This window comes from Lichenostomus cassidix, unplaced genomic scaffold (assembly GCF_008360975.1).
Source record: "Lichenostomus cassidix isolate B80296 unplaced genomic scaffold, HeHo_3.0 HiC_scaffold_39, whole genome shotgun sequence".
Classification (NCBI taxonomy): domain Eukaryota; kingdom Metazoa; phylum Chordata; class Aves; order Passeriformes; family Meliphagidae; genus Lichenostomus; species Lichenostomus cassidix.
Window position 1 is genome coordinate 2,222,997 of NW_028147446.1, and position 23,702 is coordinate 2,246,698.

The following is a 23,702-nucleotide window of genomic DNA, read 5'->3' on the forward strand; positions in this document are numbered from 1 at the left end:
GGGCTGCGATTGGTTGGTTCCGTCAGACCTTCGATCCCCAAACATCCCTATAGAGAATCCTAAAATCCCCTAAAGGGAATTTAACCATCCGAGAGAATTTAAACACCTTAAAGAGACTTTAAACCATCCCGTAGAGACCTTGAACACCTGTAGAGACCTGAAACACCCTAGAGAGAATCCTAAAATCCCCTAGAGAGACTTGAACCATCCCTTTAGAGACCTTAAACATCCTATGGAGAATCCTAAAATCCCCTGGAGAGAATTTAAACACCTTATAGAGACATTAAACCATCCTGTAGTGACCTTAAACATCCCATAGAGACCCCAAACCATCCTATGGAGACCTAAAATCCCCTACAGAGACCCCAAACCATCCCTGTAGAGAATCTTAAAATCCCCTATAGAGAATTTAACCATCCTAGAGAATTTAAACACCTTAAAGAGACCTTAAACCATCCTATAGAGATCTTAAACACCCTATAGAGAATCCTAAAATCCTCTAGAGAGAATTTAAACATCCTAGAGAGACATTGAACACCTTATAGGGACTTTAAATACCTTATAGAGACCCTTAAACACCTTATGGAGACATGAAACACCTATAGAGACTTTAAACATCCCTTTAGAGACCCCAAACATCCTATAGAGACCTGAAACATCCCATAGAGACCTTAAACACCCTATAGAGTATCCTAAAATCCCCTAGAGAGAATTTAAACACCTTATAGAGAACCTTAAACACCCTATGGTGACCTTAAACATCCCATAGAGACCTTAAACCTCCTATAGAGACCTGAAACACCTTATAGAGACCTGAAAGATCCTATAGAGACTTTAAACATCCTAGAGAGACCCCAAACATCCTACAGAGACCCCAAACATCCTATAGAGACCTAAAATCCCCTACAGAGACCCCAAACCATCCCTGTAGAGACATTAAACACCCTATAGGGACCTGAAACATCCCATAGAGAATCCTAAAATCCCCTAGAGACTTTAAACACCTTACAGGGACTTTAACTATGCTATAGAGACTTTAAACACCCTATAGAGAACTTAAACATCCTATAGAGATATTAAACACCATATAGAGAACCTGAAAGATCCTACAGAGACCCCAAACCATCCCTACAGGGACCTTAACCATCCCATAGAGACCTGAAACACCTTATGGAGACCTGAAAGATCCTAGAGAGACATTAAACATCCTACAGAAACCTTAAACACCTTATAGAGATCTTAAATATCCTATAGAGACCTGAAACATCCTATAGAGACCTGAAAGATCCTACAGAGACTTTAAACATCCTATAGAGACCCCAAATATCCTATAGAGACCCCAAACCATCCCTATAGAGACCTTAAATACCCTTTCGAGACCTTAACCATCCCACAGAGACCTGAAACACCTTATAGAGACCCCAAAGATCCTATAGAGACCCCAAAGATCCTATAGAGACCCCAAAGATCCTATAGAGACCCCAAACACCCTATAGAGACCCCAAACATCCCATAGAGACCCCAAACATCCCATAGAGACCCCAAACATCCTATAGAGACCCCAAACATCCTATAGAGACCCCAAACCATCCCTACAGGGACCTTAACCATCCCATAGAGACCTGAAACACCTTATGGAGACCTGAAAGATCCCACAGAGACCCCAAAGATCCTATAGAGACCCCAAAGATCCTATAGAGACCCCAAACATCCCATAAAGACCCCAAACATCCTATAGAGACCCCAAACCATCCCTACAGGGACCTTAACCATCCCATAGAGACCTGAAACACCTTACAGAGACCTGAAAGATCCTACAGAGACCCCAAACACCCTATAGAGACCCCAAATATCCTACAGAGACCCCAAACATCCCATAAAGACCCCAAACATCCCATAGAGACCCCAAACATCCTATAGAAACCCCAAACATCCCCTACAGATCCCCTCCTGCCCCAAAACAGCAGCCAGGCAGCTTTTCCATCCTTTATTTGGATCCCAAAATCCCCAAAAACCCCAAATCCCTCAGGAGCCCCAAAGCCTCCCCCAGAAACCCCAAATCAATGGGATTTCCCCAAAAAACCCCAAATCAATGGGATTTCCCCCAAAAAACCCCAAATCCAGGGGATTTCCCCCAAATCAATGGGATTTCCCCAAAAACCCCAAATCAATGGGATTTCCCCCAAATCCAGGGGATTTCCCCAAACCCAGGGGATTTCCCCCAAAACCCCAAATCAATGGGATTTCCCCCAAAACCCCAAATCCAGGGGATTTCCCCCAAATCCAGGGGATTTCCCCAAAAAACCCCAAATCCATGGGATTTCCCCAAAACCCCAAATCCAGGGGATTTCCCCCAAACCAGGGGATTTCCCAAAAACCCCAAATCCACGGGATTTCCCCAAAACCCCAAACCCAGGGGATTTCCCCAAATCCCAGCCGGGGAGGGAATAAATAACAGGGATTTGGGGTTGGAATTTGGGGATCAACCCAAAATCCCATAAAGTGCCACAGTCTGGGTTTTGGTTTTTGCAGAATTCCCGTTGTTTGGGAGGAGAAAAAAACCCCAAATGTCGTTCACAGTGTTTGGTGGGAGAGGGAATTGGGAATTTGGGGGGAAATTGGGAATTTTGGGGGGGAAAATCAGGAATTTTGGAGGGAAAAATCAGGAATTTTGGGGAAAAATCTGGAATTTTGGGGGAAAAATCCGGAATTTTGTGGGGAAAAATCCAGAAATTTGGGAAAATTGGAATTTGGGGGAAAATTGGGAATTTTGAAAAATCGAATTTTGAAAAAAATCGGGAATTTTGGGGGAAAACTCAGATTTTTGGGGGAAACTCAATTTTTTGGGGAAAACTCAGTTTGGGGAAAACTCAGTTTTTTGGGGGGAAAACTCAGTTTTTTTGGGGGAAAACTCAGGTTTTTGGGGGAAAACTCAGGTTTTTGGGGGGAAAACTCAGGTTTTTTGGGGTCTCTCCCCTCCTGCAGGGTTTTTTTGGGTTCCCCAGCCCATCCTGTGGGGTTTTTTTGGGGTTTTTGGGGTTTTTCCCTAGCAGAGGCTGAAGACAGAGGCAGCCTGAGCTCTGTACTTGAGCTGGAAGTTCCTCAGGATGGGGATGAGGTTGGCAAAGGTTGGTCTGAAGGAAGCTTCAGCTTGCCAGCAGTTCTTCAGCAGCTGGTACAGCTGGGGGAAGGGGGAAAAACCCAAATTTTCCATCATTTTTCCCCATTTTTCCCAATTTCCCCCCATTTTTCCCCAATTTTTTCCCAATTTTTCCCCTATTTCCCCTGATTTTTCCTCAATTTTTTCCCAATTTTCCCCAATTTGCCATATTTTTTCCCCAAATTTTCACCCAATTTCCCCTCAGTTTCCCCCATTTTTTCCCCAAATTTCCCCCTATTTTCCCCCAAAATTTCCCCAATTATTTCACCAATTTTCCATATTTTTCCCAAATTTTTCCCCAATTTTCCCCCATTTTCCCCAATTTTTGCCCAATTTTCCTCAAATTTTCCCCAATTTTCTCCAATTTTTCCCTATTTTTCCCCAATTTTTCCCCTATTTCCCCCGATTTTTCCCCAATTTTTTCCCAACTTTTCCCCAATTTTCCCCAATTTCCCACAATTTTCCCCCAAATTTTCCCCAAATTTTCCCCATTTTTTCCCAATTTCCCCCAATTTTTCCCAAATTTTCCCTGATTTTCCCCAATTTTCCCCATTTTCCCTCAAATTTTCCCCAAATTTCCCCCATTTTCCCCCAATTTTCACCCAATTTCCCCTCAGTTTCCCCAATTTTCCCCAAATTTTTCCCCAATTTTCCCCAAATTTCCCCCAAATTTTCCCCAAATTTCCCCAAATTTTCCCCATTTCCCCCAAATTTTCCCATTTTTCCCCAATTTTTCCCCACTTTCCCCTCAATTTTTCCCCAAATTTTTTTCCCCATTTTCTCCCAATTTCCCCACCTCACAGGGACAGTCCCTGGGCATTGGCAATCTCCTCCCTCTCTCCAGCAGCTCAATCAGCCTCAGCACTGTCATCTGGCCCTGCGTGGCTCCAATCATCTCCAGGAATTTCTGCCAAAAAGGGGAAAAAACCCCAAAAATGGGAATTTTTGTGTGGGTGTTTGGGGGAGGGAAGAATTCCTGGGAAAAGAGGGATGGGAAAGGGAAATTTCCCTGGAAAAGGGTTGGGAAAAGGGAAATTTCCCTTTAAAAAGGGGATTTGGGAAGGGGAAGAATTCCTGGAGAAAAGGGTTTTGGAAATGGGAAATTTCCCTGGGAAAAGAGGGGTTGGAAAGGGGAAATTTCCCTGGAAAAAGGGTCAGGAAGGGGAAATTTCCCTGGCAAAGGGATTTTTGGGAAGGATTCTTGAACAAAGGGGGATTGGAAAGGGGAAATTTCCCTGGAAAAGGGGATTTTGGGAAGGAGACATTTCCCTGGAAAAGGGATTTTTGGGAAAGGGGAGATTTCCCTGGCAAAGGGTCAGGAAAGGGAAATTTCCCTGGAAAAGGGGATTTTTGGGAAGGATTCCTGAACAAAGGGGGTTGGGAAGGGGAAATTTCCCTGGAAAGGGGTCAGGAACAGGAAATTTCCCTGGAAAAGGGGATTTTGGGAAGGGGAAATTCCCCTGGAAAAGGGGATTTGGAAAGGGGAGACTTCCCTGGAAAAAGGGATTTTGGGAAGAATTCCTGACCAAAGGGGTTTTGGGAAGGGGAAATTCCCCTGGAAAAGGGGATTTGGAAAGGGGAGATTTCCCTGGAAAAGGGTCAGGAAGGGGAAATTCCCCTGGAAAAGGGGATTTTTTGGAAGAATTCCTGACCAAAGGGGGATCGGAAAGGGGAAATTTCCCTGGCCAAGGGGATTTGGGAAGGGGAAATTTCCCTGGAAAAGGGATTTTTGGGAAAGGGGAGATTTCCCTGGAAAAGGGGTCAGGAAGAGGAAATTCCCCTGAAAAAGGGGATTTGGAAAGGGGAAATTCCCCTGGAAAAGGGTCAGGAAGAGGAGATTCCCCTGGAAAGGGATTTTTGGCAGCAGCACTCACGGCGGGCGGGGAGCTCGCGGGGTCGCAGCGCGTCAGCAGCTCGAACAGAGTGACCCCGAAGGACCAAACGTCCGACGAGAAGTAGAATTTGCACTCCTTGAGGCACTCTGGGGCGTACCTGGGCCAAATCCGGGGAATTTGGGATTGTGGGGAAGGGATTGGCAGCCAGGTGTGCCCAAATCATCCCCAATTTCATCCCAAATTTACCCTGAATTTCACCCCAAATCCCCAATTTCGTCCCCAATTTCGCCCCCGAATTTCATCCCCAATCAAATTAAATTCATCCTGAATTTAACCCCAAATGCCAAATTTCACATCAAAATTTTATCCCAAATTCCATCCCGAATTTCACCCCAAATTTTACCCCAAATTAAATCCCAAATTTCACCCCAAATTTCATCCCGAATCAAGTATTTCATCCCAAATTTAACCCCAAATGCCACAATTTCATCCCCAAATTTTATCCCGAATTTCACCCCAAATTTCACCCCCAATCCCAAATTTTATCCTGAATTCCATCCCAAATTTCCCCCCAAATCCCAAATTTCATCCCAAATTTCATCCCCAAATTTCATCCCCAAATTCCATCCCGAATTTCACCCCAAATCCCAAATTTTATCCCCAATTACATCCCAAATCCCGAATTTCACCCCAAATCCCAAATTTTACCCCAAATTCCATCCCGAATTTCCCCCCAAATCCCAAATTTTACCCCAAATTCCATCCCGAATTTCACACCAAATCTCAAATTTCACCCCAAATTTCATCCCAAACCCCAAATCCCAAACCCCAAACTTCCCCCCAAATCCCAAATTTCACCCCAAACCCCAAACTTCGCCCCCCAAATCCCATCCCAAATCCCAAATTCCATCCCAAATTTCCCCCAAATCCCACCCCAAACCCCAAACTTCCCCCAAATCCCAAATTTCACCCCAAATCCCAAACTTCCCCCAAACCCCCAAACCCCAAACCCCAAATTTCCCCCAAATCCCAAACTTCACCCCAGATTTCCCCCCAAATCCCAAATTGCACCTCAAATTTTATCCCGAATTTCCCCCCAAACCCCAAATTTCCCCCCAAACCCCACACCCCACAGCCCATCCCCTCACCAGAACACGGGGCTGTCCCCATCCTCCCTGACTCGGTAATACTCGCTGCCCTCGGGAACAGCTTTGGCCAACCCAAAATCCCCAATTTTCACCACATTTTCATTCTCCAGCAGGACATTCCGAGCTGCCAGGTCCCGGTGGATGTAGTGCAGCGAGTGCAGGTAAGCCATGCCCTGGGAAAATGGGGGAAATTGGGGGAAAATGGGGGAAATTAGGGGAAAATGGGAGGAAAAATGGGGGAAAAATGGGGGAAAATGGGGAATAAAATGGGAAATGGGTAAATGGAAAAATGAAATGGGGGAAAAAAAAGGGAAAAGGGAAAAAATGGGGAAAATGGGGAAAAAATGTAGGAAAAAATGGGGAAAATTGGGGAAAAAATGGGGAAAATGAAAATGGGGAATAAAATGGGGGAAAAAGGGAAAATTGAAATGGAGAAAAATGGGGAATAAAATGGGGAAAAATGGGGAAAATGAAATGGGGATAAAATGAAATGGAAAAAATAGGAAAAAGGAAAATGAGGAAAAAAGGGAAAACGGGGAAAATGGGGAAAAATGGGGAAAAAAAGGGATTTTGGGAAGTTTTGAGGTGTTTTTGGGGGGGATTTGGAGATGTTTTGGGGGAATTGGGACGTATTTTGGGGGGTTATTCCCATTATTTTGGGGAATTTTGGGGAATTCAGCCCCATTTCCAAAGGGTCCAGCCCCATTTTTTTGGGAAATCACCCCAATATTTTTGGAAATCACCCCAATATTTTGGAAATCACCCCTTTTTTGGGAAATCACCCTATTTTTTGGGAATTCACCCCAATTTTTGGGCAAATCACCCCATTTTTTTGGGAAATCACTCCAATTTTTTTGGGAACTCACCCCTTTTTCCCACTCTCACCTCACAGATCTGCTGGGCGAAGAGCAGGAGGTGTGAGAGGCTCAGGGGATGCTTTGGCAGGAAATCCCTGAGGCTTCCCAGAGGAACATATTCCATGATCAGCTGCACCACCTTGTCCCCTGGGGAGGACAGGGAATGTGGGGACAGCCTGGGGAACCCCAAACCCCTGCCAGCATGGAGCTTTCCCACCAAAAAATGTGGGAAATTGGGGTTTTTAACCTCAGACCACCCCAAATTCCTGCCAGGATGGAGATCTCCCACCAAAAACCACTGAAAATTAGGGTTTTTAACCTCAGACTATCCCAAATCCCTTCCAGCATGGAGCTTTCCCACCAAAAAACATGGAAAATTAGGGTTTTTAGCCTCAGACTATCCCAAATCCCTTCCAGCATGGAGCTTTCCCACCAAAAAACATGGAAAATTAGGGTTTTTAGCCTCAGACCATCCCAAACCCCTGCCAGGATGGAGATTTCCCACCAAAAAACGTGGGAAATTGGGATTTTTAACCTCAAACCACCCCAAATTGCTGCCCAAAACCCATGGCAAATTGGGATTGTCAGCCTCAGACCACCCCAAATTCCTGACCAAACCCATGGCAAATTGGGATTTTTAGTCTCTCCACGACCACCCCAGATCCCTTCCAGGATGGAGATTCCTGACGAAAAAACATGGGAAATTAGGGTTTTTAACCTCAGACCACCCCAAATCCCTTCCAGAACAGCAATTCCTGACCAAAAAAAGTGGGAAATTGGGATTTTTAGCCTCAGACCACCCCAAATCCCCGCCAGGATGGAGATTCCTGACTAACAAACATGGAAAATTGGGATTTTTAGGCTCAGACCACCCCAAATCCCTGCCCAAAACCCATGGCAAATTGGGATTTTCAGCCTCCCCACAACCACCCCAAATTCCTGCCCAAAAAACATGACAAATTGGGATTTTTAGCCTCAGATGACCCCAAATTCCTGACCAAAAAAGGTGACAAATTGGGATTTTCAGCCTCCCCACAACCACCCCAAATTCCTGACCAACAAACATGGAAAATTGGGATTTTTAGGCTCAGACCACCCCAAATTCCTGACCAAAAAACATGACAAATTGGGATTTTCAGCCTCCCCACAACCACCCCAAACCCATGACAAATTGGGATTTTCAGCCTCCCCACAACCACCCCAAATTCCTGACCAAACCCATGACAAATTAGGATTTCCAGCCTCCCCACAACCACCCCAAACCCGTGGCAAACCCCAGGGCACTCTCCTCACCCTGCTCGCTGCAGCAGCCTTTGTACTTGACGATGTTCTCGTGGTAAAGGGTTTTGAGGATTTGGATTTCCCTCTTCCAGGAGCTGAGGAGCTGCGGGCTGCTCCCAGCTTTCAGGGACTTCACTGCCACCATCTCCCCAGTGCCATCGTTGGTGGGGTCATAGCAGCACAGGCTGACCTTCCCAAAGTGGCCCTGGAGAGTGGGAATTTGGGGATTTGGGAGGGGAAAAGAGGTTTTGGGGTTTTTCCACACATAGGGGTTGATAAAGTTGGGATATGGAGGGGAAATCAGCAGGGGAAAGAAGTTAGAGTGAAAAAAATAGGAATTTTTGGGATTTGGGAGGGAAAAAGGAGGTTTTGGGGTTTCCAAAGTGGCACTGGAATATTGGGAATTTTTGGGATTTGGGAGGGAAAAGGAGGTTTTGGGGTTTATCCATACATAGGAGTTCATAAAGTTGGGATATGGATGGGAAAAGCAGCAGGGGAAAGAAGTTAGTGTGGAAATTGGGATTGAAAAAATAGGAATTTTGGGGATTTGGGTGGGGAAAGGAGGTTTTGGGGTTTCCAAAGTGGCACTGGAAAATGGGGAATTTTGGGGATTTGGGTGGGAAAAAGGAGGTTTTGGGGTTTCCAAAGTGGCCCTGGAGATTGGGAATTTTGGGGATTTGGGTGGGGAAAAGGAGGTTTTGGGGTTTTTCCATACTGGGGAGATCCTTAGGGGTTGATAAAGTTGGGATGTGGAGGGAAAATCAGCAGGGAAAAGAAGTTAGAGTGAAAAAAATAGGAATTTTTGGGATTTGGGAGGGAAAAGGAGGTTTTGGGGTTTCAGGAGCCCAGAATTGCCAGTGGGAAGCTCACTGACCTCGCCCAGCTCCCGGATTTTCTTCAGGTATCTCTTCTGGAACACAGTGGGGTCTGACACTGGCAGTTCAGGGTTCACTGATGTCACATCCACCAGGTCTGCAAAAAACCTTGGCTTTGCCTTTTTCCCCTTTTTTCCCCCTTTTTGCCTTTTCAATTCCCTTTCTTTCCCCTTTTTTGCTCTCTTTTCCCTCAACCTTTTCCCTTTTTTCCTTTCCCTTTTAGTGTTTTTCCTTCTTTTCCCCTGATTTTTCCCCTTCCCCTTTTGCATCTCTTTCCCTTCTTTTTCCCCCTTTTCCCCCCAATTTTCCCCTTCTCCCTTTTATCTCTTTTCCATTTCTTTCCCCTCTTTTCCATCTCTTTTCCCCCCAATTTTTCCCCTTTTTCCCCTTTTCCATCTCTTTCCCCATTTTTCCCTGATTTTTCCCCAATTTCCCCTCTTTTCTCTCCAATTTCCCCCTGATTGTTCCCCAATTTTTCCCCTTTCCCCTTTTACTCCTTTTCCATCCTTTTCCCTGATTTTTCCCCAATTTCCCCCGATTTTTCCCCTTCCCCACCCCACTCCCCTCACCCCCCTTTCCCCTGGGATTTCCCTGGGATTTCCCTTGGGATTTCTCTCGGGATTTCTCCTGGGATTTCCATCAGGATTTCCCCCAGGATTTCCTGGGATTTCCCTTGGGATTTCCCTTGGGATTTCCCTTGGGATTTCCCTGGGATTTCCCTTGGGATTTCCCTGGAGTTTCCCTTGGGATTTCCCTCCAGATTTCCCCGGGAAAAAAGGATGGAAAATCCTGGGAAAAAAGGATGGAAAACAGGGAAATCCTGGGGAAAAAGGATGGAAAACGGGGAAATCCTGGGAAAAAAGGATGGAAAATGGGGAAATCCCAGGAAAAAAGGATGGAAAATCCTGGAAAAAAGGATGGAAAACGGGGATTTCCCCAGGATCTCCCCGGGGTTTCCCTCACTGTGTGGCTGCAGCCTGGTGAGGTCCCTGAGCACGGTTCTGAAGGAAGGTCTCTCCACCGGGGTGTAGTTGAGGCACTGCGAGATCAGCGAGGCTAACTCCCGGCAGGACGGCTCCGGCAGGCGGTGCCTCTTCTCGTAGAAACGCTCCTTCTGCGGGAAAAAGCACGGAAAAAAACATGGAAAAACAGGGAAAAACTCACCCTGCAACCCCAAAATGCACCCAGGCAGCAGCAATCACCTCGGAAGGCGTTCTCTCCTTCAGCGGCACGTCGGCGTCGAAGCAGATTTCCAGCAGAGTCGTCCCAAAGCTCCATTTATCGGCGGCTGTGGTGAGATTCCCGACGTCCCTGAGGCACTCCGGAGCGATCCAGGGAATCCTGTCCACTCGCTCTGGGGGCAGAGAGGGGCAGGTCCCGTGGGGAAGGGTTGGGGATGGGGTGGGTTAGCCCTGAGAGGAAACCGGGCGGGATTCCCGTGGGGAAATGGTGAATATTGGGAAATTTGGGGTTGGGGAAGGAGGGGATGCTCAGGGAAAAGAGCTCTGGCCAAATTCCCACAGGAAATGGTGAATATTGGGGAAATTGGGGTTGGGAAAGGAGGGGATGCTTGGGGAAAAAAGCTCTGGCCAAATTCCCACAGGGAAATGGTAAATATTGGGAAAATTGGGTTGGGAAAGGAGGGGATGCTTGGGGAAAAGAGCTCTGGCCAAATTCCCACAGGGAAATGGTAAATATCAAGAAAATTGGGGTTGGGAAAGGAGGGGATGCTCAGGGAAAAGAGCTCTGGCCAAATTCCCACAGGGAAATGGTGAATATTGGGAAAATTCGGGTTGGGAAAGGAGGGGATGCTCAGGGAAAAGAGCTCTGGCCAAATTCCCACAGGGAAATGGTAAATATCAAGAAAATTGGGGTTGGGGAAGGAGGGGATGCTTGGGGAAAAAAGCTCTGGCCAAATTCCCACAGGAAATGGTGAATATTGGGAAAATTGGGGTTGGGGAAGGAGGGGATGCTCAGGGAAAAGAGCTCTGGCCACAGGCTGTGGGAATTATCAGGAAAGGAGGGAAAATAATGTGGATTTTCCAGCTGGAAGTGATTGCACACCTTCCCGGGAGAGCACGGTGAAGCTGACTCCAGGATCGCTGAGCTTCACAAAGGGCACAGATCCATCCTCCAGCCCCTTCCTGGCCAGCAGGATGTTCTTGGCACAAACATTCCCATGCACCAGGTTTTTGTCCTCCTGGGAAAAGGGAAAAAAACGGGAAAAGCTTGGGAAAATTATCGGGAAATGGATTTTTTCCACCCCACTCTTCCCACATAAATTATTGTTTATTTTGTTGTAAATGTTTTCTGGTTTCCTGATGATAAATTTCCTGATAATAGATTTTTTTCCAATAATAAACTTTCTCATTACAAAACTCCTGTAATAATTTTACCAAAACAAATACTCACATAATAATTTTCAATAATAAATATCCCCAAAATAATTTTACCAAATAGCAAATTCCAACAGTTCGCTGATAACAAGTAATTATCAGAAAACAACATTCAGGGGAAAAAATCTTGGAAAAAACTCTGAGTGATGCTGCAGGGTGAGGTCACACCTCTGGATTCCAGGACAAAATGACAAACTGGGATTCCTGGCTGGAGTTATCTGTGTCACCTCCCTGTTTGGGATTTTGCTCCCAGAATGGGGAATAAAAGGATTCAGGGATCAGAATTCCATCCTCATCCATTGCTTTGCCCAACTCCAAAATAATCAGGGAACAGGGAAAAGGGAGGCAGGAAGGGTGGAAAAATCCCAAAAAGCAGGATTATCCCCTTTAAAAACCAGGGAAAGCAGTGCAGGATATCAGGATATCCCTGAGGATCCCCAGCTGGAATTACCAGGTAGCTCCAAAATAAATAGGAACAGGGAAATGGGAGGCAGGAAGGGTGGAAAAATCCCAAAAAGAAGGATATCCATGAGAATTCCCAGCTGGAATTACCAGGTAGCTCCAAAATGAATAGGAACAGGGAAAAGGGAGGCAGGAAGGGTGGAAAACTCCCAAAAAGCAGGATTATCCATGAGAATTCCCGGCTGGCATTACCAGGTAGCTCAAGGCACTCCCCAGCTGCTTGGCCACGGTGATTTTCCAGCCCACGGAGATGTGACCTTTCTCCTTGCGCAGCAGGACGTCCAGCGGGCCGTGCTCCACGAACTCCTGCACCAGGATGTCTGCGGGGAGAGCGGGATTGTCTGCTGGGAATGTTCCGGAAACGTCCCGGGAATGTTCTGGAAATGTCCTGGGAATGTTCTGGAAACGTCCCGGGAATGTTCCAGAAATATCCTGGGAATGTTCCGGAAATGTTCCCAGGAATGTTCTGGAAACGTCCCGGGAATGTTCTGGAAATGTTCTCAGGAATGTTCCAGAAAAGTCCGGGGAATGTTCCGGAAACATCCCGGGAATGTTCAGGAAATGTTCCCGGGAATGTTCTGGAAAAGTCCCGGGGACGTTCCGGAAACATCCCGGGAATGTTCCAGAAATGTTCCCGGGAATGTTCCAGAAATGTCCCAGGATGTCTGTGGGGAAAACTGGGATGATCCCGTGGAAAAAAAAAATGGAAAAAACACGGAAAAAATGCCGGGAATGTTCCAGAAATGTTCCCAGGAATGTTCTGGAAATGTTCCTGGGAATGTTCTGGAAACTTCCCGGGATGTCTGCAGGGAAAAACCGGGATGATCTGGCAGGAACGTTCCAGAAAAGTCCCAGGAATGTTCCGGAAAAGTCTTGGGAATGTTCCGGAAATGTCTGGGATGTCTGTGAGAAAAACTGGGATGATCCCACAGAAAAAACATTGAAAAAACATGGGAAAACATGGGAAAAACATGGAAAAAATGCCAGGAATATTCTGGAAATGTTCCCAGGAATATTCCGGAAACATCCCAGGAATGTTCTGGAAATGTCCTGGGAATGTTCTGGAAATGTTCCCAGGAATGTTCCAGAAATGTCCTGAGATGTGTGCAAGGAAAACTGGGATGATTCCGCGGAAAAAACATTGAAAAAACATGGAAAAACAAGGAAAAAGCACGGAAAAAATGCCGGGAATGTTCTGGAACCGTGCTGGGAATGTTCTGGAAACGCTCTGACTCACTCTCGGAGCCGCGGACGCAGACGCCGTGCACGAAGGCCAGGTGGACGTGGGACACTTGGGACATCAGGCTGGCGCTCTCGAAGAAAGCCTGAGGGGACAGCGGGAATGGCAGGTGACCCCGGAATGCCAGAGATCCCGAGAGCAAAATCCCAGTTCTTTTGGAGCAAAATCCCAGTTCTTTTGGAGCCAAATCCCAGCCCTTCTGGAGCAAAATTCCAGAGAGATCCCGAGAGCAAAATCCCAGTAGTTCTGGAGCAAAATCCCAGCCCTTTTGGAGCCAAATTCCAGAGAGATCCCGAGAACAAAATCCCAGCCCTTCTGGAGCGAAATTCCAACGTTTTCAGAGCAAAATTTCAGCCCTTTTGAGCAAAATCCCAGCCCTTTTGGAGCCAAATCCAAGCCCTTTTGGAGCAAAATTCCAACCCCACTTGGAGCAAAATCCCAGCCCTTCTGGAGCAAAGTTGCAGCCCTTTTGGAGCAAAATTCCGGCATTTTCAGAGCAAAATTCCAGCCCGTGGATCCACATTCCAACCCTCAGATCCACATTTCAGCCCTTCTAGATCTATTTCCCATCCCTTTTGGGGTCACATCCGACCCCTCCGGAGGCACATCCCAACCTTCAGATCCACATTCCACCCCCAGGATCCTCACTCCAGCCCTTTTGGAGCCAAATTCAAGCCCTTTTGGAGTCAAATCCCAGCCCTTTTGGAGCAAAATTCCAGCCCTTGGATCCACATCCCAACCCTCAGACCCACATTTGAGCCCTTCTGGGATCCCATCCCACCCCCAGGATCCTCATTCCCGCCCCAATTCCCGGGCTGGGCTGACCAGGGCGATGTCCCTGTGGCTGGGATCGAGCACTTTGAGCACCACGTGCATCTCCCTGCTGTTGTTGTTCTGCTCTGTGGAGAAGTACTCGGCCTCGTCGTCGTTCCCCGAGTTCCCGCAGACGCTCAGGACGCCGTCGTAGATGTTGGTCCTCGTGCCCTGGCCCAGGTGAGCTCGCTGGGAAAACAGGGGAAAAATGGGAAAAGTTGGACACTGGAAAAGTGGGAATCTCCTCTGGATCCCTCCCGACTTCCCTCTGCATCCCAGTGTGGGAGAAAGCTGCTTCCATGTGGATATTTCCTTCCTTTTTCCTTGAAAAATCCATCAAATCCATCCCAGGGGTGTGGGAGGATGCTGGGATGTGGAGGGAATCCCAGGATGGTGGAAAATCCCAGGAAAACTGAGAGGATTCCTGCACTACTTCTCAAATTCCAGGAAGGCAGAGCAGCTCTTTCCATCCCTGAGAATCCCAGGAAAGCAGAGAGGATTCCTCCACCCTCCCTGATAAATCCCAGGAATCCCAGCACTGAAAATCCCAGGAAAGCAGAGAGGATCCCTCCACCGTCTCCCATGAATCCTGGGAATCCCAGCAGTGAAAATCCCAGGAAAGCAGCACCTGTGTGATCTCATTCTTGCGGATCTGGTGGAAGCTGAGCTGGGTGAGGTTCAGGATTTGCTTCCCGTTATCCTTCGCCTTCCGCGTGATCAGCAAATCCGAGATCTCTGGGAAAGGAGGGAACTGTGAGCTCCCTGACCCCAAGGGATGATCCCAAGGGATGATCCCACAGAATGATCCCACAGAATGATCCCACAGAACGATCCCAAGGGATGATCCCAAGGAATGATCCCACAGAACGATCCCAAGGGATGATCCCACAGAATGATCCCAAGGGATGATCCCACAGAATGATCCCAAGGGATGATCCCACAGAATGATCCCAAGGGATGATCCCACAGAACGATCCCAAGGAATGATTCCACAGAATGATCCCAAGGAATGATCCCACAGAACAATCCCAAGGGATGATCCCAAGGAATGATCCCACAGAACGATCCCAAGGGATGATCCCACAGAATGATCCCAAGGGATGATCCCACAGAATGATCCCAAGGGATGATCCCACAGAACAATCCCAAGGAATGATTCCACAGAATGATCCCAAGGAATGATCCCACAGAACAATCCCAAGGGATGATCCCAAGGAACGATCCCACAGAACGATCCCAAGGAACAATCCCAAGGGATGATCCCAAGGGACGATCCCACAGAATGATCCCAAGGGATGATCCCAACGAATGATCCCACAGAACAATCCCAAGGGATGATCCCACAGAACGATCCCAAGGGATGATTCCACAGAATGATCCCAAGGAATGATCCCACAGAACAGTCCCAAGGGATGATCCCAAGGAATGATCCCACAGAACGATCCCAAGGAATGATCCCCATCCTGTCCCTACCTCCCGGCTTGGGTGGGCAGCACCTCTTCACCGTGAACTTCTCCTCGCCGGATTTGAGGGTGCAGCCCTTGAGAACTTCCAGGAGTTCCCGCAGAGTTGGGAATTCCCGATCCCAACCTTCCAGCACGAAGGAATCTCCTTTCTTCTGGATCCGGAACTGCCGGTACTTGAAGGCTCCCGGCGTTCCAGGAGCCTGGAGAAGAGGGACAGAGGCAGAAACTGAAGCCACGCAGCTCCCAGGCTGTCCCAGAGCTCACAATTCCCGGGAATCCTGCGCTGGGAACTGCATCCTGACCTGCTGGTGGCTCCTCTTGATCAGGGAGAGGATCATGCGGTTGAAATCCAGGACGCTCCAGCGCAGGATGTAGAGCCCTTCCTCCGGCTCCTCCCGGCGGAGCTTGGCAAAAACAAACTCCTCCCTGGAAAAAGGAGGGAGGGGATGGATTGGGATGAGGAAAGGGGAAAGGGAATGGATTGGGATGAGGAAAGGGGAAAGGGAATGGATTGGGATGAGTCCTGAAATAAAGGAATGGATTGGGATGAGGAGAGGGGAAAGGGGATGGATTGGGATGAGCCTTGAGGGAATGGGATTGGGATGAATCCTGAGGAAAGGGGAATGGATTGGGATAAACCCTGAGATGATGGATTTAGATGAGCCTGAGGGAATGGGGATGGACTGGGATGAATCCTGAGGGAATGGGATTGGGATAAACCCTGAGAGGATGGATTGGGATGAACCCTGAGAGAATGGGACTGGGATGAGCCCTGAGGGAATGGATTGAGATGAACCCTGAGAACAGGGGATGGATTGGGATGAATCCTGAGGGAATGGGATTCGGATAAACCCTGAAGGAATGGATTGGGATGAGCTCTGGGGAAAGGGGATGGACTGGGATGAGCCCAGAGGAGATAAACCACTCAGGCACCACCCCAGGGACACAGAACAGCTCCGGGTGCCTCCTGGGCAAAGGGACCAGCTCCAGGACGATCCCATGGGATCAGGATGACCCTGCTGGCCCCAAGGGAAGCCCCACTCACTGCATGGGGCCATGGATCCCGTTGTGGATGCTCAGCAGCAGCCGGGGAGGAGCCACGTCGTGGCACAGGTAGTGACTGGAGTCAGCTGTGAGCCGGAAATATCCATCCACCAGTGACACCAGGGACAGGGCGCTGCTGGGACACGGCAGCAGCACCTCCTGGGAAAAGGGAAACAGCTCTGGAGCCAGCAGGAAAACTCACAGGAAACCCACGGGAAACCCGAGGGAAACTCGCAGGAAACCATGGGGAAAAAGCATGAGTAAAGCCCTTGGAAAAACTGTGGAAAAACCTCAGAAAACCCATGGGAAACCTTCAGGAAATGCATGGAAAACCCTTGGGAAACCCTCAGAAAAAAAGCACTCATAAAGCCCTTGGAAAAACTATGGAAAGACTTCAAAAAACCCATGGAAAACCTTCAGAAAATGCATGGAAAACCTTCAGGAAATGCATGGAAAACCCTTGGGAAATGCATGAAAAACCCTCGGGAAACTCTCAGAAAGAAAGCACTCATAAATGTCTCACAAAAACCATGGAAACTCCTCAGGAAACCCATGGAAAACCCTCAGAAAAAAAAAAAATCATAAAACCCTCAGAAAACCCTTAGAAAACTCTTGAAAAACCATCAGAAAAAAACACTCATAAAACCCTTAAAAAGCCCATGGAAAACCTTTGGAAAACTCTCAGAAAAACCTCAGAATAATCCCTCAGAATAAACCCTCAGAATAAAACCCCAGAAAACGCTCAGAAAAAATCCTGGAAAAAAACCTTGAAAAAACTTCAAAAACCTTTGGAATTAAATAGTGATAAAACCCTCAGAAAACCCACAGACAAAGCCTTGTCCTTCCCAACCCTGCCTCTTCCCAATCCAGGAAAAGCAGCTCTGGGACCCCAAAACCCAGGAGGGATTCATCCCAACCCACCAGGCACTTGTTGTCCTGCCGGTGGATGCTGATCCTGGACTCCTTGACCACGACGTGGGTGATTTCCCGGAAATCACAGAAATGGCACCACGGCGGCTCTGCTGGCTGAGCTGCAGCTCTGGGCTCCTGCTCCTTATTCCTGGCTTTTCTCCCCAAATAGCCACGCTGGGAGAAGGGCTCCGTGCTCTGGGCAAAGGAGAGAATTCCAGAGTTTTCCTGCTGCTGGGAAGGGAAACTGGGATAAAGCCTGGGAGCACAAAGTAGGGATGGGATGGGAATGCTGGGAAAGGTTCTGGGCAAACTGGGATAAGATGGAAAAGGAAACTGGAATGCCCAGAGAGGCTCAGGAAAAGCCTGGAAGCAAAAACTAGGGATGGGATGGGATAGGATGGGATGGAAATATTGGGAATATCAGGAATATTGCGAATATTGCAAATATTGGGAAAGGTTGTGGTGGCTGCTGGGCAAACTGGGACAAGCTGGAGCCCAAAGGAAAGCCTGGATGCACAAATCAAGGAAAAGGAGACAGCGTGGGATGGATTTGGATGGGAATGTTAGATGGGAATGCTGGGAAAGGCTCCTGTCAAACCAGGATTAATCTAGAAAATTAATTTGGAACACGCAGAGCACCTTAGGAAAAACCCAAGAGCACAAACCGAGGAAAAGGATTTGGGATAGAACAGCTCATCCCAAAACCACCTCATACCAAACCCACCTCACCCCAACCCACCTCATCCCAAAAACACCACATCCCAACCCACTCATCCCAAAACCACCTCATCCCAACCCACCTCATCCCAAAACCACCTCATCCCAAAACCACCCCATCCCAACCCACTCATCCCAAAACCACCTCATCCCAACCCACCTCATCCCAAAACCACCTCATCCCAAAACCACCTCACCCCAAAACCACCTCATCCCAACCCACCTCATCCCAACCCACCTCACCCAAAACCACCTCACCCCAAAACCACCTCACCCCAAAACCACCTCATCCCAAAACCACCCCATCCCAAAACCACTTCATCCCAACCCACCTCACCCCAACCCACCTCTCCAGGCACCGGCCGCCACTGAATCCCACCAGTGCCAGTGACCAGGACGTGGTGAGTGACCGGACATTCCCTCGGGATTTCGGGATTCTCCTGCTCCACGCAGCCCCCGTTGGCACAGAGCTGCCCCTGCTCCCCCTCGGCCGCCGTGTCCAGGGCCAGCACCGGGAAGAGCTCGCTGCCAAAGCCGGGGGCCAGGTGCTCCAGGGTGGCCAGGTACTTGAACATCACGCCCCTCTCCGTCAGCTTCCCGGCGCCCACCGTGTGCTGCTGGAAGCGCCGCAGGAAGCGCCGGAAGACGTTCTTCATCCGGAAACGGGTCAGGAAGTTGTTCTGCTGGATCTGGCGGCGGAAGGAGCGAGGGATGCAGTCCTTGAAGCTGCCGGGAGAAGGGGGAAATCGTCGGGAAATTGTTGGGAAATTGTTGGGAAAAGGTTGGGAAAAGGTCGGGAAGAAGTCGGGATAAGGTTGGGATGCAGTCCTTGAAGCTGTCAAGAAAAGGGGGAAATCGTTGGGAAATTGTTGGGAAAACGTTGGGAAAACATTGGGAAGAGCTCGGGATGCAGTCCTTGAAGCTGCCAGGAAAAGGGGGAAATTGTTGGGAAATTGTTGGGAAAAGGTTGGGAAGAAGTCGGGATAAGGTCGGGATGCAGTCCGTGAAGCTGCCAGGAAAATTGGGAAATTGTTGGGAAATTGTTGGGAAATTGTTGGGAAATTGTCAGGGAAATTGTCAGGGAAATTGTTGGGAAGAGCTCGGGATGCAGTCCTTGAAGCTGTTGGGAAAATTGGGAAATTGTTGGGAAAAGATCAGGAAGAACTTGGGATGCAACGGAGAAACTGCGAGGAAAATAAATGGTGAAAAAGGTGGAAAAAGCCCTTTGGAAAAGCAGGATTTTCACCTGTACTTCCTGGCCACTTCCTCCAGGGAAATGCCCTTCTTGATGGCGATGTGGGAGAGGTGGAGAACAGCCATTCCCAAACTCTCATCCTTGAATTTCTGGATTTCTGGTTCGCTCTGGAAATCCTTCAGGGATGCGACGTCGTTGATGAATTCGAATTTTCCCTGTTAAATGTGAAAAATTTGAGAAGAAAATATATCTCTGAATAAATTTCCAGAAGGATTTTCCTCGTGTTTTTTAATTTAAAAGGTGGGACAGCGAATGAAAATCCCTTAAAATGTAAAATTATCTTGTGGAATTATGGAATTTCACCCAGCAGGATAAAACCTTCCCAAAGGAAAACTTTATTTATCCTTAAATAAACCCCTGGGGATGGAAAAAAGGAAATTTCCTCCCAAATCCAGCCCCTCTACCTGCTCAAACAAGTACTCGAAGGAGGATCTGTCCAGCAAAGCTCCTCCAGGAGGTTTTTCCTCGGGAGAGTCCCCTGGACGTGGAACATTCCGGAAAACTGCAGGTTCTTTCTCGTTCATCCCGTGCCAATTCCGAAAATAATACCTGGAATGGGAAGAATTGAGGAGGAGAGGGGCTGGCACCGTGATGGGAGTCACGTTTTGGGCTCAAAATGGGGGACTTTGGGGGTTTTTTTAGGAATAAAAAAAATTTTAGGAATAAAAAAATCTTTGGAACCACAGGAGAAAAATCCAAGGAAAAATCCAAGGAAATCCAAGGAAAAATCCAAGGAAAATTCCATGGAAAGGAATCCAAGGAAAAATCCAAGGAAATTCAAGGAAAAATCCAAGGAAATCCAAGGAAATCCAAGGAAAGGAATCCAAGGAAAAATACAAGGAAATCCAAGGATAGGAATCCAAAGAAAAATCCAAGAAAAATCTCAGGAAATCCAAGGAAATCCAAGGAAAGGAATTCAAGGAAATCCAAGGAAAGGAATCCAAGGAAATCCAAAGAAAGGAATTCAAGAAAAAATCCAAGGAAAAATCCAAGGAGAAATCCAAAGAAAAATCCAAGGAAATCCAAGGAAAAATCCAAGGAAAGGAATCCAAAGGAAAATCCAAGGAAAGGAATCCAAGGAAAAATCCAAGGAAAAAAATGGGAATATCTCCAAGCTCAGCTCCAGGAGAAGCCATGGGGATGGCTGGGAGGAGGCTGACCTCATCCTGAAGATCAGGTTGACGTTGGTTTCCTTCCCGATGTGGAACTGGTGGTTTGGTGGAAGCCAAATTCGGCTCTGGGGGTCATAGAGGGCGAAGAGGCTGTAGCAGAGTGGGGTAATTCCTGCCAGAAATCCCAAAAATCCCATCACTTTTGGAAAAACACCCTTTTCCCACCCTGTTTGCCCAGCCCAGGATCCACTGGGAAATGGCAGAGGTGGGATATTCCCCAAAAATTCCCATTTCAAAATGGGAATAGCCAGCTGGGATGAGGAGTTATTCCCAAAAATCTGAAATTCCAGGGGGTTTTGTTCCCAAAATTTGGCTGGTTTGATTCCCAAGGAAAAGAATTCCAGCTAGTTTTATTCCTAATAAGCCCAAACTCAGCCGGTTTTATTCCCAACAAATCTGAGCTCAGCAAGTTTTATTCCCAAAAAACAAACAAACAAAAAAATCAGCAGATTTTTCTACCCCCAAAATACAAAAAATCCAGCTGGTTTTATTCCCAAGAAACCCAAACTCAGCAGGTTTTATCCCCCAAAAACCTAAAAATTCGTGGAAATCAGAAAACTGGGAATTTCTCAGGCTTGGAAAGGAACACAATTGGGAATTATGTTTCCCAAAAATCAGGAAACTGGGAATTTCTCAGCCTTGGAAAGGAACCCAGTTGGGATCTGTTGTTCCATTCTGGTGAATTTCTGGTGTTTTCCCTGGAAAAACTGGTGTTCCCTGGGAATTTCTGGTGTTTTCTGGTGTTCCCAGGGAATTTCTCAGCCTCAGGGTGGAACACAGTGGGATCCACCATTCCCTGGTATTTAAAAAACTGGGAATTCCTCATCCCTGACCCAAAATCCACCCAGAACTCCCCATTTCTTATTCCCTGGTATTTAGAAAACTGGGAATTCCTCATCCCCTGACCCAAAATCCACCCAGACCTCCCCAGTTTCTCATCCCTGAGCCAAAATCCACCCAGAACTCCCCATTTCTCCTTCCCTGGTATTCAAAACACCAGGAATTCCTCATCCCCGACCCAAAATCCCCCCAGAACTCCCCATTGCTCATTCGATGGTATTTAAAAAACTGGGAATTCCTGATCCCTGACACAAAATCCACCCAGAACTCCCCAAATTCTCATTCCCTGGTATTTAAAACACCATGAATTCCTCATCCCTGACCCAAAATCCACCCAGAACTCCTCATTTCTCCTTCCCTGACATTCAGAAAACTGGGAATTCCTCATCCCTGACCCAAAATCCCCCCAGAACTCCCCATTTCTCATTCCCTGGTATTTAAAACACCATGAATTCCTCATCCCTGACCCAAAATCCACCCAGAACTCCCCATTTCTCATTCCCTGGTATTTAAAACACCATGAATTCCTCATCCCTTGACCCAAAATCCCCCCAGACCTCCCCAGTTTCTCATCCCTGACCCAAAATCCACCCAGAACTCCCCAAATTCTCATTCCCTGGCATTTAAAAAACTGGGAATTCCTCATCCCTGCCCCCAAATCCCCCCAGAGCTCCCCATTGCTCATCGCTGACCGATGCTGCGGGCGAGGTCGATGCAGATCTCCTCGGCACTGAGGGATCCTTGGCAGTAAACCCTGCAGCGTTCCCGTTCCTCATCCCCACTCCAGTGCAGCAAAACTTTGATCCCTGAGCCGCTTGGGAATCCACAGCTCTCAGCCTCAGCCTTCATCCCACGCTGGCACAGCGGCATGGCTGCGGCTTCCCGGGGGAAAAAACAGGGATAGTGAGTAAAAACAGAAATATTTGTTGAAAATAAGAATTTTAGATTCATTAGAAAGCTCGCAGAGGCTTAGATCCACTAGGGAAAAAGGGGAAGAATCGCTCAGGATGGGATGGGAAGGGATTGGGATCACCAAAAAAGTTAGAAACAGAAATATTCATATAAAATTAAAAATTTTTAATTCATTAAAAAGCTTGGAGAGGCTTAGATCCACTAGGGAAAAAGGGGAAGAATTGCTCAGGATGGGATGGGAAAGGATTGGGAATGCTGGTTTTCCACCCCAAATTTTCTTCCTTTATCCAGTAAAATCCCAGTAAAAGTAGTTTATCCCAGAAAAATTGGTGCTTTTTTGGAGGATGATGGACAGAGCTGTGGGGAAACATACAGAGCGAATTCTGGCATTTTTTGGGGGGAAAAAAAGTGGATTTTTGACCCATTTCAGGGTGAATTTTTCACCCACTCTGGAGTGAATTTTGACCCATTTTGGAGTGAATTTTGACCCATTTCAGGGTGGATTTTGACCCACTTCACGATGAAATTTTGACCCACTTTGGGGTGGATTTCTGACCCATTTCAGGGTTGATTTTAACCCATTTTGGAGTGAATTTTGACCCACTTCGGGGTTGAATTTGCCCCATTTCAGCCCCTCACAGGTAACTTCTCCCCCCGCCCCAGTTGGTACCGGCCCGGTCCCCTCACAGCGCCGGTTCCGGTTTCCCCCCGGTTGTTACCGCCCCTCTCGGTAGGAACCAACCCCTGTCCGCCCTCCTCCCGCCTCCCCGGCTGGCCTCATCCCCCCGGTTGTGCCCCGATTGTCCCCGGGCGCTGTCCCCCTCCCGTTCCCGGTACCGGCCCCCCCCGCCCGTTCTCCCCGGTGGTACCGGCCAGGCCCGGCCGCCGCTCGGCTCCTCCGCCCCGCTGAGCCGCCGCTTCCCATTGGCTCCGAGAGACGCGCGCTGCCATTGGCCAGTGCCACAGCCAGGCCACGCCCACGCGCCTTCGCCCCATGGGTGGGGCTTCAGCCGATGGAGCGTCCTGATTGGCTGCGGGGCGGGAGGGGGCGGGGCCTCGGGGGGGCGAACGGCGGAGCTCCGAGCTGGGGCTAAAGGGGCGGAGCTTGGAGGGAGGGGCGAGCAATGGAGCTCCGAGCTGGGGCTAAGGGGGCGGGGCTTGAGGGGCACAGCCGGATCCGAAATGGGGGGGAACAGGTGGACCAGGAACGCAACTGGATCCCAGTTTGGGGTGGGAGTGGCACAGCTGATGCCGAATTTGGGGGCACATCTGGATTTAAACGGGGGCACAGGTGGAGGTGGCACAGCTGGATCCAAA

The 23,702-nt window shown here is 48.2% G+C and overlaps 1 protein-coding gene across 2 annotated transcripts; it reads right to left on the minus strand.

The window, feature by feature from the left end:
• Positions 1-2,998: 2,998 nt before the first annotated feature.
• LOC146422732 (non-receptor tyrosine-protein kinase TYK2-like) lies at positions 2,999-23,407 on the minus strand. 2 transcript variants are annotated; one of them, XM_085045801.1, is made up of 24 exons: positions 23,255-23,407; positions 22,166-22,351; positions 20,622-20,745; positions 19,866-20,010; positions 19,453-19,616; positions 18,554-18,932; positions 17,499-17,684; positions 16,579-16,736; positions 15,836-15,959; positions 15,541-15,733; positions 14,696-14,802; positions 14,080-14,256; positions 13,252-13,339; positions 12,207-12,334; positions 11,221-11,356; positions 10,359-10,510; positions 10,120-10,270; positions 9,156-9,253; positions 8,294-8,486; positions 7,029-7,147; positions 6,144-6,316; positions 5,035-5,152; positions 3,957-4,067; positions 2,999-3,181 (listed from the first exon to the last, which is right to left on the minus strand). In XM_085045801.1, exons 1-24 carry the CDS (start codon positions 23,379-23,381, stop codon positions 3,047-3,049), a joined length of 3,672 nt encoding a protein of 1,223 aa, XP_084901927.1. In that variant the 5' UTR covers positions 23,382-23,407; the 3' UTR covers positions 2,999-3,046. The 2 variants fall into 2 exon arrangements, with proteins under 2 accessions (XP_084901927.1, XP_084901928.1); XM_085045802.1 differs by having other exon boundaries at positions 23,223-23,314.
• Positions 23,408-23,702: the final 295 nt, after the last annotated feature.